Source organism: Rousettus aegyptiacus, unplaced genomic scaffold (assembly GCF_014176215.1).
Source record: "Rousettus aegyptiacus isolate mRouAeg1 unplaced genomic scaffold, mRouAeg1.p scaffold_m13_p_4, whole genome shotgun sequence".
In the NCBI taxonomy this organism is placed as follows: Eukaryota; Metazoa; Chordata; class Mammalia; order Chiroptera; family Pteropodidae; genus Rousettus; species Rousettus aegyptiacus.
Window position 1 is genome coordinate 60,177,145 of NW_023416307.1, and position 17,319 is coordinate 60,194,463.

Genomic DNA, 17,319 nt, shown 5'->3' on the forward strand with positions numbered 1-17,319 from the left:
TACAATACCATTAAATATCATAAACTATAGATCCTGTTAGAGTGTCACCAGTTTTTCCACTAAAGTCCTTTTTCTGTTCTAGGACTCAATCCATAATTCATGTTGCTTTTAGTCGTTATATCTCCATAGTCTCCTCCCAGTTCTTTCTTTGTCTTTTATGATCTTGACATTTTTGAAGAGTACTACTCAGGTATTTTGTAGAATGCCTTTCAACTTGGGTTTTCTGATGTTTTCTTCTGCTTAGATTGATATTATGCATTTTTGGTAAGAATACTACAAGAAATGATGCTCTGCCCTTCTCAGTATATTATATCAAGGATTACATAATGTTAATATGTCTTACTACTGTCAGTGTTAACCTTTATCACTTAACATTGTGTCTGATGAGCTTCCCCACTGGAAAGTTACTGCTTTTCCCTTTGTAATTCATAAATGTCTTAGAGGAAATATTATGAAACTATGCAACTATCCTACTTATTCTTATTTTCACTTAATAATTTTAGCATCTATTGGTGACTCTTGCCTGTAACAATTATTAATGTGGTATTTTGTCTAATGATGATTTTGTATTTCTCTCACTTCTTAATTTATTAATTGAAAGTCTTCTAGAAGGAAAAACTATCCCTTCTCCCTCATATATTATTCATTTATTCAGTTATTTATTAGTATAGGGTCATAGATATTTATTTTATTCTGTGGGTTATAATCTAATATTATTGTTGTTCACTTTGTTACTCAAAGTGTTCCAACTTTGGCCCAAATCTTTCAGGTTGACTCTTTTGCCCTTTTAAAATGCTCCCATCCTTTTCGGCGCACTTCCTTTCTTTCTGTCACCACGAGATACTTCAGGCTCATGTTTTCTTTTCCCTGCCCTAACCCTGGACTCAACCACTTCTACATGGAACCCAGGTTCCTTTTACTGTAGAATATTTAGAAACCAAAACCTGGGTACTAGGTGTGCTCACTGCTACTGGAGTTTCATGTTTCTGGGCCCTCTCAGCAAACAGTACTGGGAAATGTATGGATGTCTACTAACCCATACATGCACACACATTATGTTTATTTCTGTGTTTGTCTCTCTGTATACATATTAAAATCCGTAAGTTCATACCGATACCTCTAATTCTAGTGCAACAACACAAGGGTCATGCTATCCTTCCCCCTTCCTTATTTTTAACTAACTTATTTCTATGCCTATCTATATCCATCTAATTTCAACTCTATTCCAGCACCACAGGTGTCAGTGTAGCCTTCCCATTTTGCTTGTCTGTGACTTCTTTCTCTGACAGTGAGAAACCTGGAGCTTATTATGTAAAATATATTTACTTATTTGTTTAATCTTATTATATTATAGTTTCAGAATTGCTAACCCATATTGCTGTGAAAACAAATTAACTAGAATATAATATTTGTAGTTATTTTTGGTTTTAGCCTTTTGAATATTTTTGTATTCAGCCAAAATATTATTTTTCAAAATTACTTAGGTCAGTTCTTTTCTTCTCTTTCCCCTTCAGTATGATTATGTTATCCATTTGTAGTGAACTTCTAACTTAGATTTCTCCAGTGTATATGAGTGGAACTGAGACATGGGAAAAATCCACCTACCAAACTCCTCAGGCTTTTACATTGACTTGGCTGGAGGCAGTTGGTCCTTTGGTTAACGCCACTAGAGTAGCAAGGCTCAGTCCACATTATCTTGGTCCCAGTCTACATTCCTAGTCTGGTTCTTAAGGATCCTGAAGCTGCCCTTGGGTAATGAAACTTGGATATGACCACAGGATAAAAGGGTGGGGGGTGCGGTGGGGGGGAGGTATGCCTAGCTCCCTCGGAGTGAGCAGCTGGTTAACAGGAAGCTCTTGTCAGCACCCTCAGAGTGGTTCACTGGCACAAATCTAACAGCAGGCTATCTAGAGAACTTGCAGAAAGACTAAAGAATTTGTTTCTGGGAGTTGCTCTTTTCATTCCTTTACTCTTTGTGCTTTGACTCTGGATTGTATCTGCTCCCCCAAACAATTTCTTATCACATTTGTATCATATTTAATAGGAAACTTTCTGAAAGAAACAGAGCAGGCTCTCTTATCAAAACACAAGTTCAGGTACAGCACTATTCATCCATGTTCCCCACACATTTTATTTCTAGATCTTTTTGTTTTATCAAAAACATCTATTTTTTTTTTATAGAAGTGTTCTACTTTCAGCCTATCCTATTTTCTCTTTGATCTTGTGGTGACATCTCTTGGGGAGGTTCAGCAATCTACATGTCATTGCTAATTAGCAGAAACAACAAGAGATTAACTATGAAATTCTTATACCATTTGAAAAATGGTCTTCTTAATTCTCACCCTATTCTGAAATGCATTTTATTTTTTCTTAATAAGAAAGTCTGTGATCTTTCTTGCTTATGAAAATTGAAAAGAACAGTGAAAGATGGGTTGACACTAACCTAAATCTTAATTCTGTGAGGAAACCAAAATTGCTTATTTGGTTGGGTTTTTTTTCTCTTAGGCAGTAAGGTAGTAATGACCCAAAGGAGTTGTTAATGCTATGTTTGTAGAATAGCGCCTTCTGAAAGGCCACCCCAAACTAAACCAAGGAAATGTGGAGCTATGTGGAAAAGAAGCCTGGACCTCTTTTCTGATAAGATGTTGAAAACTGCGATTAAGTACCTCATTTCTATAGTATGATTCCTTCCCAAAGATCTTAGTTTCATCAGGAATGCCTACACACTACTAAAGCAAAAGCTTTTCTGAGCCGAAACATAGCAACCATTCCCTCAGCAGTGTTCTCTGTTTGGGGAAGGAAATTAAGGAAAAGCCTCTTTGCAAATAAAACTACAGAGAAAGGGAAATGTCAGGCACACAAATGAAGAATTTCGGGATTAATGTAAATCTCCTTGAAGTTTACTGCCAAGAACATGTGTGGTATACATTTTAGGATTTGAAGCATTATATGTTATTTTCTATAGCAACTCTCTGGAAAATTTCCGAGTAAAATTTTAGTATTGGTAAGGAGGTTGTTTATTTTGGTACTATATTCTTTCTTACCGCCACCCTGCAAGTAACCTAGGTTTCCCATTCTCACAGAAGGAACAGTGAAGGCCGGTTTACCAAAACATTGCAATAGTGTTTTACATTTCAAAATGCCACGAAGGCTTTTTTGATCCCAAAGTTTTCATTCACGTATGTATGATTTTTTTTTTTGTCTTTTGAAAAAAATACTGATTAATTTCTGCTTTTAAAAAATTAAGGAAAGAGCCTTTGGCATAAATAAAGTCTATTCTCTAAACTTGTACAGAGAAGAATATCTTTTTCCCCTAAACACTAGATATTTCAGGTAAATGTTTATGAGAATCTTGAGAACCATGTGGGTGAGGAACAAATGACATCACATCGTTGTCTTACTGTCAGACTACCCTAGAGGTGAATCAGGCATTTGTCTAATATATTCTGAGGTAAGCCGTACTTTTGGCATAGTTTATGCATGTGTATGGCTGGAAGTGGGAGAGAATGGGCAGGGAGTGGGGATCCATAGAGAGGAGGAGGAAGAACTAAAAGGGGAAGAAAGAAGAAAGGAAAGAGGTTATTGGCAACAATAGGTCAGCCTTTCCTCTTGAAGACATGAGGTCATGAAAACTGGTCCAGGCTATGTTGGGAAGGGTGCTTTATCCTAATGAATAGTCAGATTGTAGGCTGTGATATGGTCATTTTACTTAAAAAGATCCCAGAGAGTTTTATTGTTTAAGAATTTACTGTATGGCAAGATTAAGCAATTGCTTTTTGAAATTCTACTTCTTCTACAGTAAAGCAGAATTAGATAATTACATTAATATTATTGATTGAAACTTCCTAGCAGATTTAAGAATTTACAAAATGTCCTTATGTTAGCAATACATATTGATGCATTTATGGGTGAAATGATATAATGTCTAATGTCTGGGATTTGTTTTTAAATGTACCAGAAAAAAAAAAGTGAGTGAAGGAGAAATGAAACAGGATTAGAAAAATGCTGATAATTTTTGAAGCTGAATGAGGCGTTTATTGTTCTGTTCTACTTTGAGGTATATTTGTTAAATTTCTGTAATAAGCATTTTTTAATTTTATAAAAGGATGTAGAAAAAATTTAAATACAAAAATAAAATGAAAATCTCTTCTTCCAGGATATAACAAAAGTGGCTTTTTGTCTGTAGCCAGTAGACATAGTTAGCATTTCGCACAGCAGTGGCTGTTAAAGGTTAGGCCTCTAGGCTTTTCCTTGGAACTCAAAAGCAAATGCAAGTCTTGGCACTGTGTGATGAGAACTGAATATATTTTCCATAATGTGATTATTTATAGGTATATATATGTGATTGGGAGGTAAGGGACACAATGATTTCCTCTTTTCTTTTGAAAATTATAAAAATCAGGAGTAGGGTGGTTCACAGGGTGCTTCTTTTCAGTGCTGCTCCTTCCCAGAGGCACTTATTTGTCACTATAAAGATCCTTTTCTCCCCAACACCCAGACACTGCATGTGGTCTGTGGGGTCTTTTGCCAAGCTATAGTTATTCCCAAATGGAAAAAAGTTGGGGATTGCTTCTCTGAAGTAATAGGGTATCTGTTCCTTTTGGCTTGAAACAGCAAGGAGTCCTTTGGAGCCCCTTGGGAAGTGTAGCCAACTACCCTAGACCACTAGTTGCACTACAGTTAGTTCCATTTGGCAGAAATAAATTGTAAACTTGTTGACATTTTTTGTCCTCTTTACAATTTATTGTTTATTTCTCTATGACAGAGAATTTTGATGCAATTATCACTGAGCTTTCTGACAAAAGGGAAATAGCTGAGGAATTTTGATGAGTTACCCACTCATTAATCAGGACAAGCATCTCTAGTGACAGGGTTAGAATTACAATGAAGATTAGATAGCAAATTGCTGTTCTACCTAACGTCAATCATTCCTGGTGACAGCAGTGTGATTACACTTCAGGGAAGAGCTTTTCCTGCCAACAAAAAGAGGGCAGCTTCAGTGCAGGTAATAAATTTAGCAGGGCAAACTGTCATTTCTTCTCTTGAGTGGAATCCTTAACAACCAAATGGTGTCTTGTAGAAGATTTTGAGAGGAGAAAAGCATTTCACTGAGAAAGTTCCTAAATTTCACTTTGTAGTATTTTATTTTAAAAATTATTATAGATATGAACTTAGGAACAATCCTTCCCACAGTGATTTTCAGTATTTTTTTTTTACCTGTACCAAGCCTTAATTATCGCCACAACGATGTAAAGAGATGTGGAAGTTAATAAAAGAATGCATGACTATATTTGAAAATCTAGCTGAATAAAAACATGGTGCAGAAATAACTGAACTAGGTAAGAAATGGATGGAGGTCAGACTAGTTGTTTGTCTGGCTAGTTGAAAGTTTAAGTTCTTGTGGTTTAAAAAGAATATATTCCTCTTTTAACCCAGTTGTAGTTTTAAATAAAAGTTCTGTTTCAAAGAGCAAAGGGATAAAGCACTATTGTAATTCCAGAGTGTATAATAACTGCAGAGGAGAAATTGACCTGGGAACAAAAGGAATAACTGTGTAATAGAATAAATAGATAGGACTATGGAAGTACACCCCTTCTTGTCTCTTCTAAATAAAAGCAGAGTGCTAGCATCTTTTCCCAGAGAAGACGGACAGTGTTTTTCTTCCCCAAATATTTTTTTTCCAAGCACATTTATGGTATTTCTGTTTGCCTGAATAATATTGGCTGTGAAAAAAGAATAACTGAACAGTTATTCTTGATTCATAATTTTATTTTTTTTATTTAAATTTTCATAGGATTGTATTTTGAATAGGCAGGGAAAAAACAATTTTTTCCCAAAAAAAGAATCAAGAAAGCAATTGCTGCATGAGTCTGTCACTTTGCTGCTATTAACTTCTGTGTAGTGAAACTGAATTATAGACCTTTAAAACTGATCATTTTGTTCTCAGAGTTTAAACTTAAGTATTTTTAAAGAAATATATTGACTATAGCATTTATAAACTCAATTTTCTCTCTTTCAAAATAAAAGAAGTAAAGAATTTGCTTTTTTTTTTTTTTAGGAGAAATTGTTTTCCTAAGATATTAGAGTCATCAGGATACCAGAATGTTTTAGTTTTAGCCTTAAATCTACCACTAATTCTTCACTTTGTAAATTTAGTTATTAACCCTTCCATACTTGAAGTTTAACTTGGTAAGGTAAATCATAATAATATCCTCAATCTCCATTTTATAATGATAATGTACAAATTAATAAAATAGTACATGAAGGGTGCTTTGAACTTTACAGAGAAAAGGAATATAGAAATCCAAGAAGGGCACTAATAATAACATTATTATTGTTAGGTAGATTATGTTTGTGCTATTTCATTATTAGAATTAGCCTAGGAGTTCAAATTAAGTCATTCAAGAGGAACCTCTTAAATGAATCTGGTAAATAGACCCAGGATATGTTCTTTTGACTATAGCACACAAGTTTATTCTGCTTTTTTTTTTTTTCATGCTATATTTCATGGAATAGATAAAAATTAATAATGGAGAACCATACCCCCTCAACCTCGCAGCTGTGTGTTTTTTTCTTTGTTATGACTGAAGGCATATGCTATATTCAGCAAATCTCACTTCCTCCCTTCCTCTCTTCCTCTCTTTCTCTCCTTCCATAGGATCTAAAGTAAAAGTCTGGGAAATGTATTCTCTTGTGACATAATGGAAAAGGAACAAGGGCTTTTTAAAGGTTTTCATGGTTTCTCTTGATGGGAAATAAACAATATTTTGTAGTTCGTCTAAATGGGGAGAGTGGTTGTTAGTAGGAGGACTTCCAGAGAGAGGTGACTCCTGAAGTAGAGAGAGAGCAGAAAGGAACCAAGAAATTAGTATGGCCAAGAGCTGAAAATAATTTGATGTAGTCGAAACAAAGTTTGCTATGAAGATAGAAGATGTAAGCAAGGACTAGATCTCAGAGATTTCTGGGACTGGGACCATGAGTGCTCTCTGAGCATTTCCTCAGGCTCAGTAGACCTTGTTTGATTTGTTGTCAGATGCACGTAGTGGAGGTTGCAAGCAGGCTGAGTAGCTAGTCTCTGCAGGCCTACTCACTAAGGCCCTATCATGGTCAATCATAGCCCAACTGAAGCTATTGCATTTTAGCTGTTTTGGTTCCAAGGAATAGAGACCCCATTCTGTTCTTATGGGATCTCCCATGTTTGTTTATGCAGGACATCAGCAGTTCTAGTATGTTAACAAGAATTAGTTAAATGATTAGTCATTTAAACTTTAAGACAGCCTAGGAGGGAGATACTGTTGGAAGCAGGTCTTTCAAGCCTCTCAGACAGGCCCCTAACTTAGATCTTAGATGTGACCGTTGCTCCAGCTCCCCATAGGACTGGTGCCTTACAATGAAGATTAAATATGCTAGTTTAAGTCATGAGAATGAAACTACCTCAGTTGTATGACTTGAATATTTCTTGTTATTATTAGCATAAAGTAATTGTGCTTTGTTCCCCTTCCATCAAAACAACAGTTCCTAGATTTCTCAGAAAAAGTGTGAAGGGAGAAATATGAGGAGGGCTCTATTAGATGTTAGAAACACTAGCGCTGATCAGTGGTTATTTTCTAAATGTTTCCATTGCAGTGTCAAAAACGCTATTTCTCTGCCTGGCACAAGCTGATTCTTGATCACAGGATTAAGCTGGGGAAAGCTGGGACCCTGTCTGACTGGAAGTTTCAACTGAAGGTCCTGCACGCCTGGAGAGACTACACAAGATCTCAGAAGCTGAAGCGGGAGACTCAAGCCATGGAAAATGACCTTCGGGAAGAAAACAGGTACTATTATTTGTGCCATGAGAATCCTTCTAGTATGTTTATCTAGGACATCCTTCTTCATGAAGGATCCAGAAATGAACTCAAAAAATGCTGTTCACTAGAATCATCTCATCCATGTAGAAAATGTGGTAATCACTGTTTTCCTGTGTTATATCCCAAACTAGAAAAATTTAACTGAAAATTATAAGCAGAAAAATTATTCGACTAAAAGATACTAATGTGCATGCTTTCTTTTTTTTAAGGAAGCAAGTATTATGCTTTTTCCCTTGTTCTTTGATGTAGTAGCATTGCACTTGGACCATCTTACAATTCAAAAAATAGTTTGGTTTATATGCCAGTAATTCACATTGGTAGAAATCACTGTCTGCACATAGAATATTAATTAGGGACACAGGGAACATCCATCTGGGAGGGCAGACCTGCCAAGAGTGATTCCTCCCATTCTCCCATCTTTTGTTCTCCATCTTGTGTAGAGGATTTTTTCTTTTTTTCCCCAGCTTTATTGAAATATAATAGACAATTAGTTGCTCATATTTGCATTGTACAATGCAATTAGTTTTTTTTTTTTTCAATTATAGTTGGCACACAAGAATATATTAGTTTCAGTTGTATGGCATAGTGATTCAAGATCTATATAACTCACAAAGTGGTCACCCCACTAAATCAGGTACCTCTTTCCCCTTACATATTTTTTACATCATTGACTATTTTCCTTGTGTTACACTTTATATCTCCATGACTATTTTGTATATCCATTTGTACTTCTTTATCCCTTTGCCCTTTTTCGCCATCCCCGCAACCCCCTTCCTATCTAGTAGCCCTCAAAATATTCTCTGTATCTATAAGGGTTTTTTTTTTTTTTGTCATTTATTTTGTTCATTAGATTCCACATGTATATGAAATCATGTGATATTTGTCTTTCTCTATTTGACTTATTTCATTCAGCGCAGTACCCTCTAGGTCCATTAAGTCAATATCTTTTTCCATCCCCTTCCTTTTGGTCTGTGTGTATCTTTTAATCTGAAGCGAGTCTCTTGTAGACAGCATGTGCAGGGGTCTTGTTTGTTTATCAGCCATTCTATCTTTTGGTTGGAACACTTAATTTTTTTCCATTTGAGGTACTCATTGATAGGAATGTAGTTATTACCATTCTTATTCATGTTTTTGATACATGTTTTTTCTTAAAGAAGTCATTTCAACATTTCTTGTAATACTGGCTTGATATTGATGAATTCTTTTAGCTTATTGTTGTCTAGAAAACTCTTTATCTGTCCTTCAACTCTAAATGATAGCTTTGCTGGATAAACTATTCTTGGTTGTTGATCCTGGGTTTTCAACACTTTGAATATTTTGTGCCAGGCCCTTCTATCCTGCAAAGTTTCTTTTGAGAAGTCGGCTGCCATACTTATGGGAGCTCCCTTGTAGATAACTAATTGCTTATCTCTTGCTGCTTTTAATATTATCTCCTTGTATTTAATCTTGGGCATTTTAATTATGATGTGTCTTTATGTGGGCCTCTTTAGGTTCATCTTTTTGGGGACTCTCTAAGCTTCCTGGGGTTGCATGTCTATTTCCTTCACCAGATGAGGGAAATTTTCCATCATTATTTCTTCAAATATATATTCAACTTCTTGTTCTCCCTCTTCAGGTACCCCTATAACATGATGTTACCCTTAAATTTGTTCAATAGGCTCCTTCAATTATTATTATATTATTGGTTACTTTTTTCTTGGCATTCTGGTTGGATGTCCTCAGCTCTCTCATCCTCTATAACAGTGTTTTGATCCTCTTCTTTGTCCACTCTGATGATTCCCTCTAATATACTCTTCATCTCAGATAATATATTCTTCATTTCTGACTAGTTTCCTTTTATGATTTCCATTTCCATTTTTATGGTTTTTTTTTTATCTCTTTGTAAAGTTCTCACTGAATTCATCTACACTTCTCTTAATTTCATTGAGCATCTGTATAACCAATGTTTTTAACTTTATATCTGTTAGATTGCTTGACTCCATTTTCCCTTGATCTCTGTTCTGTTCTCTCATATGGTTTCTGCTTCTTTGTCTTCCCATTTTTGCTGCCTTTCTGTGTCTGTTTCTGTGTACTAAGCAAAGCTCCTAAATCTCCTGGTCTTATTAGCATGACTTTGTGTAGTAGGTGTCCAGCAGCACAGTCCTGAAAGGGGTTCAGCTGTAGGCCAAGTTTAGCTCCAGCCTGTACCCTCTTTGTTTACCTGTTAAGATTCAGCAAGCAATCCACAGATGCTGTGTTTATAGTTACCTCAAGAAGCCACACCAGAAACTGAGGCCAGATGCACTAGTGTGGGTTTTGGTGCTGCTCAGCAAGTGACACTGGACTCACCGGAGACACAATCGAATGTGTCTTGAATGGGGCTGCAAGTTGGGGGAGGCAGAGTTTCAGGGAATCCTCCAGGCAGACCAACCTCTATTATCCTGTTTGATGACTGCTCAGCTATGGTGGTGCTGTATTTGCACACTGGGAAGGAGAAGGGCTCAAGAGAGGAGCCATGGATACTGCCATCACTTCTGCCAGTAGAAAGCCTCGCCTCTGGCCCTCGCTGTGACAACTCAATGCCCCCCTGTAAGTTCCTGGTGATTCCCAAGCAGCCAACCCAGTGCTGGTTCTCAGAGCGAGCAGGTCCGTCACTGGAAAGTCCAGTTGTGGATACGGCCCCTGTAAGAGGCATCTGCAGCTGCCAACTCCCGCTGGCGTAGCCTCTGTTCCACTCAGCCTCTGGGGACCAGGCAGCCTCATGTCTTAGTCCTCTCCTACTTCCAGCCATTGCAGGGTGATTTCTTATTTTTCTTCCTAGTTGTAGGGCTTCTGTTCATCTAGATCCCAGGTGACTCTGCTTGCTGTTTGCTCTGTTTCCGTCTCAGCTTTGATGTGGTCGCAAGAGAGGATGAATGAAGCTTCTGTCATCTATGCCATTTTGCCTGGTCCTCTCCAGAGGTTTTAACACCTTTGTATCAACTCTCTCTTATTCTTGTAAATGACAGAATTTGTCTTCAAATAAAACTTTCTTTGTTCTGTCATCTTAAAGTTAAATATATTTTGTTCCTTTCATTTCCAAGTTTAACTGCATTCTTGAACCAAAATCGTCGAGGTAAAAGGAACCATTTGTTTATTTGGGAGAGAGCAGTTGACATTCTTATGTGTGCTCACTTCTCTGCCAGCAACACTGTTATTCACTCAGGGTGAAAAATTGAATGAATGGTATGTAAAAGCATTGTTATGTAGAAGAGAATGGTGCCCCCTGGAGTTGTACAGCCTTGTTGACAGCATCAGGCTCTGGAGAGGAAACATAGCAGACTGATGCATGACCCCTTGTCGTCAAACTACTCACAGTTTGGTGAGGAGAACAAGATCGAGAAACAGTACATGTGTTGAGCAGCATTATAAACTGAGTAATGTGTCCCTTCCTGCTGCTATTACTATGGCTGAGAAGGCTCCTACATAGTTCCAAGAAAAGACTTTATCAAAAAGATAGGTCTTGAGCTGGGCTCTGCGTGATTAACTAGGATGGATGTTCTTAGGTGGAAATGAGGAGACAAGATAATGGCATGAAGTTTGGCCATCTGGATTGGCTGGAGATCATCAAGTATGTATGTGGTTATCCAGTTCATTAATTTGCAAAAGTCCTTTAATGCCAGGACAAGGGGTTTAGGTATTCTTTTGCAAATAAAGGTAAATTCTTGAAGGTTTTTAAGCAGGAGGGTGATCTAATCAATTTAATTTTTTTACAGTATGCTGGGGGAAATCTTCAGTGGAAAAAAAAAAAAAGAATTGATGTAATAGATTGGGATGATAGTCTAACTGGAAAAGGAATGGCTGGCAGGACTTGTTGGATAAAGAAAGGAATCTAGAGGTGTTGAAAAGGGGAAGCAACATGAGTAAGGATGTGAAGGAGATGGAAACTGAATGTTAAAGTTAAAAGCGGCCTGTGAAATTTACATGCCAGAAGAAACTTGTAAAAGAAAGAATCTAAAGAACTTGAGATTCCATTCCAATTAAAGTGTTTAAATATAAAAACACTAAATGGGGATTTCATAATAGCATAATGTGCCAATTTTTTTTAAAGATCTCAGAATTTTTTGTCTCGTATCTGTGAATTATTTTCAGGTGTCTATTTTTAAATGTTCAGAATGTGTACTACTTTTTAAAAATTTCCAGAGTTAAAAAATATTTTACTTATAATAATTTTTTACTACACAATTTTAAAGCAAAAATATCTGAGAGCAGGAAGACACTTCAAGAATCATCTAATCAGCCCCTCATTTTACACATGATAAAAGTAGGATACAGAGAGAGTGAACAATTTTCTCAAGGTCATAAAGTTAAGAGTAGCTAGTCCAGGACTAGGGACTGGTCTCTGATTATGACCGAGTCAGATTCTTTTTCCTATGTCACACAGCTGTGTTAAATAGCATCCAGGTGATGTTTCCCTAAGACAGCCATGTTTTTCAGTTGTATTGCAATTTACTTTAGATAGTTGCAAATGTAAATAGCAAATGACAAGTCGTGCTAGAAACACGAGAAGACACGATCTATTAGATACATACCATCCTTCGTGTTGCTTTCCTACAAATTCCTGGATCCCTGCATGTTCCTCTTTGTTCTAGAGATTAATTTAGGATATTGAGTTGCATGATTTTGTTCAAAGAAGGAATATTGGAGTATTAAGGGCGGGAAAAAAGGTCAAAGGTAGATACTGCAAGCAGAAACCAAGAAATGTCAGTGGGATTGAGGTTATCAGGAGAGCTGGACCCTCTTTAATATACTCATCAGAGTTCTCCCAGTAGCTCACTGGACACTGAATACATATTCGTTTAATAGTAAGTCAGTGAATGAATAAAGGGCTCGGTTGTTTCCTGCAATTTAACTTGATAATATTTTCAACCCTTTTTTCTAAAGAGTGAGCTCAAGGGATAGACAGCATTTACTGTAATGTGTTAGAAACTAAACTCTTACCAGGAGTGATAAAACATGGTTCTGTGGCCCATCTACCTGGATAGAAAGCATTTATTATGTCCATATACTCAGATGTCAGGTGTGTCTTCATCCTACAGCTTTTGCATCTACATTTGCCACCTGGAGTCTCCTCTCACTGGCCTGTCTCCAATTCAGGACCCTGCCTTTGGGGCTTCCTTCCTTTTTATTAGTTTCTCTCTAGAGCAGCAACAAATCCCTCTCTTTTTATTCATGCTTTAGCCACCATCTTTTCTTACTGAGCCTGTGTTGAGAGTCTCACCTCCACTCCAAGGGCTCATCCATTTCTTCTAAAATTCATCATTTCTCTAAAAATGTGTCTTGCTTTTCCTACCAGGAATTTGGTCACTCTGTCTTTTTAATAAAAAAAATATATATTTTTTCCAATTGCAGTTCAATTGACATACAATATTATATTAGTTTCAGGTATACAACATAGTGATTAGACATTTATATACCTTACAAAGTGATCATCTGGCCACTCTTTTTTGAAAGTTGAACCCAGATCTTCCATTCCTCCTTTCTCCTTTCCTTCCTAAATTTATGACCAGCCCTACACAACATTGGAAGAAAAAGGATTTCAGAGGCTTCCACCAGCTCTTCCTCCACCCTGCTTCCCTGATTTCTCAGTTCTTTCCTGGGAAGCATTTCTGTTTTTCTGTGTATTAACCTCTACAACACCTCCAGGCCTGCCCTGTCTTGTTCCAGCACTCTGGGCCTTTCCTAGAACATGCTTTTATCTCTTCCTTTTGTCCCTCAAGCTCCTCACACTTTATTGCTCTAATCATCAGTTGATATTTTAGCCCTTCCAGGAAACTTATACTTTAAAAAGCGTTGTCTGGAAACAGTCCCCAAAATGTAAGTGATGGGTGTTTGAGAGTACTGTGGCAGGCCAGTGGGAAAACTGGCCCTTTGATTTCCCTCAAACCATGGCATGCATTCATTCATTCATTCAGTTTGATAATGTGTATTCATTTGGTAAACCAGCTTTACTGATGCTTACTGTGTTACCTAGATTGTCTCTTAGGTACTGCGACGGGGACTTAACAGGGTGTTAAACATTCTTGCCTTCTAGGAGTTTTCAATATAAGTGGAGAAGTTAAAAATTTACCAAATACTAAAAATAATTGCAACAGAAGGCATCATAAGATAAATACTTAGGAGTGACATAGACTTGGCTGTTGTACATTACAGTCCCCCAGGGAGCTTTTTAAAAATAGGAATTCATGGGCCCCATCTTCTGAGAGAGGCGGGATGTGGCTAAGAAGAGGGTATTTTTCACTTTAGGGAAAAACCGGTAAACCACATAAACAGCTTGTGCGGGAGCAGGTTGGGGCAAAAGCTAGCCTAGAGGTGGGAGGTTGAATTGAAAATAGACTGTCAGCACTCCTGATTTCAGCATTCTTTTGGGCAATGTTTATGGAGTGCCTCTGTTAATCATGTTCGATTACCCTTCCCTCTGTGCTCACCTGGGTATCCAGGTGAGAGGCCAGAAACTTCATGGCATCTGAAACTGGGAAAACTCCTCATAAGTATATCAGAGAGGCAGGAGGACCAAACCTGTATTGCCTGGCTCACTTTAAAACAGAATTGTGTAATCTTTCACTTTTTTCCTGGAGGCTTCCTGGTGCCTTATTGAATGTAGTAGCTTTCCATTTCTATTCCTGCTGAACCTGTGCATCCCTAATGCAGCTGTTTGTGTTATTGCTGTTTTTGTATTCTGCATTAGATCTCGGCACTCAATCGGATCACTAGTATGTGGTTATTTATTTTCCATTTCTCATTTCCTTTTTAAAAAAAATCGAGAAACTCTTTAGGTATCTAGAATTAACCTAAGATGGTGTTATAACCTTACATAAGAATTTGAGTTATATTTTCAAGTTTTCTTTTTATCCTGAGGGTAGTCAGTATGGAGCTTTCATTTTAGGGTGATAACATTTTTGAGATGAAATCTAAGGCTTAGATTTTGGCCCAGTGTCCCATATATGGTTAGTGTTCTGACTTTTCAGTTCTGTAATATGCAGCAATCACTAAGTATCATTTGAGGTGTTGATTCTAAGTAGCATAGTTCATATTTAAATTTATGGACGTGGTTCTATATTGTAGCAGTTAGCATGTCCGCTTTACACGCAGGAGGTTTTTGGGTTCGCACCCCAGTGGAGACACAGTCTATGGTCTATGGCTACGCCACCCTAAACAAGCCTGATGTCTGATCTTAGAAGCTAAAGCAGGGTCGGGCCTGGTTAGTACTTGGATGAGAGACCACCTAGGGAGACCAGGTGCTGTAGGCATAAATAATAATTTAAAAAAAACAAAAAACTTCTCTATATTTTATATTCTTATGTCTTTAGCAACAGCCTTTCTCTGCATTCAGTTATGTAATTATGATGATCAGTTTATATATTCTTGCCAGATATTCCCTGATTTCACTTGGAAGCATACCAGGACAGGGTGTTTTCCATACAGGAACTCTGTCCTTCATTTTATGATTATCTGGGAGCTGTGTCTGAAACCATTTCTTATGTTAGCATACCCAAGTAAATCACATCTGGTTGAGCTTTTAAGAAATTTAAGTGATTTTTTACTTTCAGAAATTTTTATGTTTTTAGTGTCATCTTTTAAAAATATATAGAAATTGGCTTATCTGGAATAGTGTCACCCTGCTGAAGTGAACTGCAAGGATGCATCCTTATCTCTGGATCCCTAGCTTCTGTGTTTCTACCCTACCATTTTAACCCACACACATGCATATTAAATGTATCTTCATATCACCTACATAACCATTACAGAGTAGGCTCTAAGCACTATAATGAACATGCATTTTTTCTTTTTTTTTTTTTTACCCATTTTATTTCTGTTTAGTCTTTTTGTCATACTTACAAAAATATTTTTTTCTCTGCCTCTTTACAGTGTCCAAATAATCTCTTCCCTAACAGTCAAAACCTCAGTGTTGTTTTGGCTGTTTATGCTATAAAAACATGAAATTAATATATCAGGTAAATTTCACACTCCTCCTTCCTGAGCAGATGGATGTAAATTGAATTTTACATTAATCAGAGCAATGTACATAATCAGAGAAATTTGTGATTTTCACTTAAGTAAAGTGCTATAGGGTTGTTTGTTTGTTTCACCATTTATAAATTGATATTTTTGGAGCTTTGTTCTTACTTACATTGCTAATTCAATTTATTATTCTTATTCTAAAATTTTGATTTCAAGGTTATTCAGTCTCAGATATTTATTTCCATCAAAGTAAAATAATATATAAATGTTTATTATGACCAATATTGTACTTTTATTACAAAAACCATTACCCAGTCACCAAGTATTTATCGGGTATCAATTATTAATTCATTAGAAAGAAGCAATTAAATATAATAAAAAACGCTGCTGGCAGAGTTGCTGTTAGTATTATCCCAAAATTCATTTTTTAAATTGACTTTGCTTTCATTAATTGGTTGTTTTATCTAACTCCTCTGACATAAGTTAAATTCTGTGACTCTAGTCTATGGCTGTGCTATCCTGAACAAGCCCAATCCTGTCTGATCTCGGAAGCTAAGCAGGGTTGGGCCTGGTTAGTACTTGGATGGGAGACCACCTGAGAAGACCGGGTGCTGTAGGCATAAAACATAAGGGATTGTAAGCTGACAAGGTCCTTGCAATCTGTGAGGTCAACCAAGAGTTGCCTCACCTTAAAAAAAAAAAAAGATTCTGTGACTCTAGAGTAGTTTTTTTTTAACTAAAGATTTTAACCCATTAGTAGGTCCTGAAATCAGGGTCAAGGTGAACTATATTTTTTAAAGATATAGAATAGATTAGAACAGAAATATCCAAGTACATATCTGATAATAAGGGTAAATGTTTGGTGAAACTTTTGTTTTGGTTGTATATACATAAATTGTATATTGAGTCATGGTGTAACATTTTTTTCTTACTGTAGGTGGTAATCAAAAAGTTAAAAGTCATTTGAGTGTTTAACAACTATAGAAATTTTCTCTTGACTCATTGACTTTAAGAACTTTATGGTTTTTTTTATATGACCCCAAAAAGTCCATGAGGAAAGTTAAGCATTATATACATTTAACAAAAATGGATATGCAAATAGAGTTATAGAGAATTTATTTGAGTCACCTTTACAAGATAAAATCGAGTAGGTATCTAAATAGTATTAGGTTTTAAACCTTGAAACTGACCCCTGATGTGACATAAGTTCCAGCCTCTCCACTTTACTTCTTCGGAGACAGTAATCATCATTTATAGATAGATCTCAGAGAACGCTATGCTTGAATTCTCGACTGGCTGCCACCAAAGTGTCTCCTATTAGAGATTCCCCTTGGGAAGGGAATGTAGCTGGCAGTTCCAACTTCATTCAGTCATGCCCCCTAATGTTCACGAAATTTCCGAGAATCAAAAGGAGCTCTTCCTTAGAAGAGAATAAATCAGACTTCCTAGTAGACTATGAATGAGTTCCATCAGAGCAAATGTCTGTCTT

General features: G+C 36.7%; 1 protein-coding gene and 1 pseudogene across 1 annotated transcript in view; both read left to right on the forward strand.

Annotated features, from left to right (window-relative positions):
• CCDC191 (coiled-coil domain containing 191) overlaps positions 1–17,319 on the forward strand; it is a 77,362-nt gene that overhangs the window by 22,292 nt on the left and 37,751 nt on the right. Inside the window, exon 8 of the mRNA XM_016150655.2 lies at positions 7,627–7,817. Within this exon, the coding sequence (XP_016006141.2) occupies positions 7,627–7,817 (191 nt within the window). The remainder of the gene's footprint in view (positions 1–7,626; positions 7,818–17,319) is intronic.
• On the forward strand, positions 16,332–16,450 carry LOC118602443 (annotated as a pseudogene).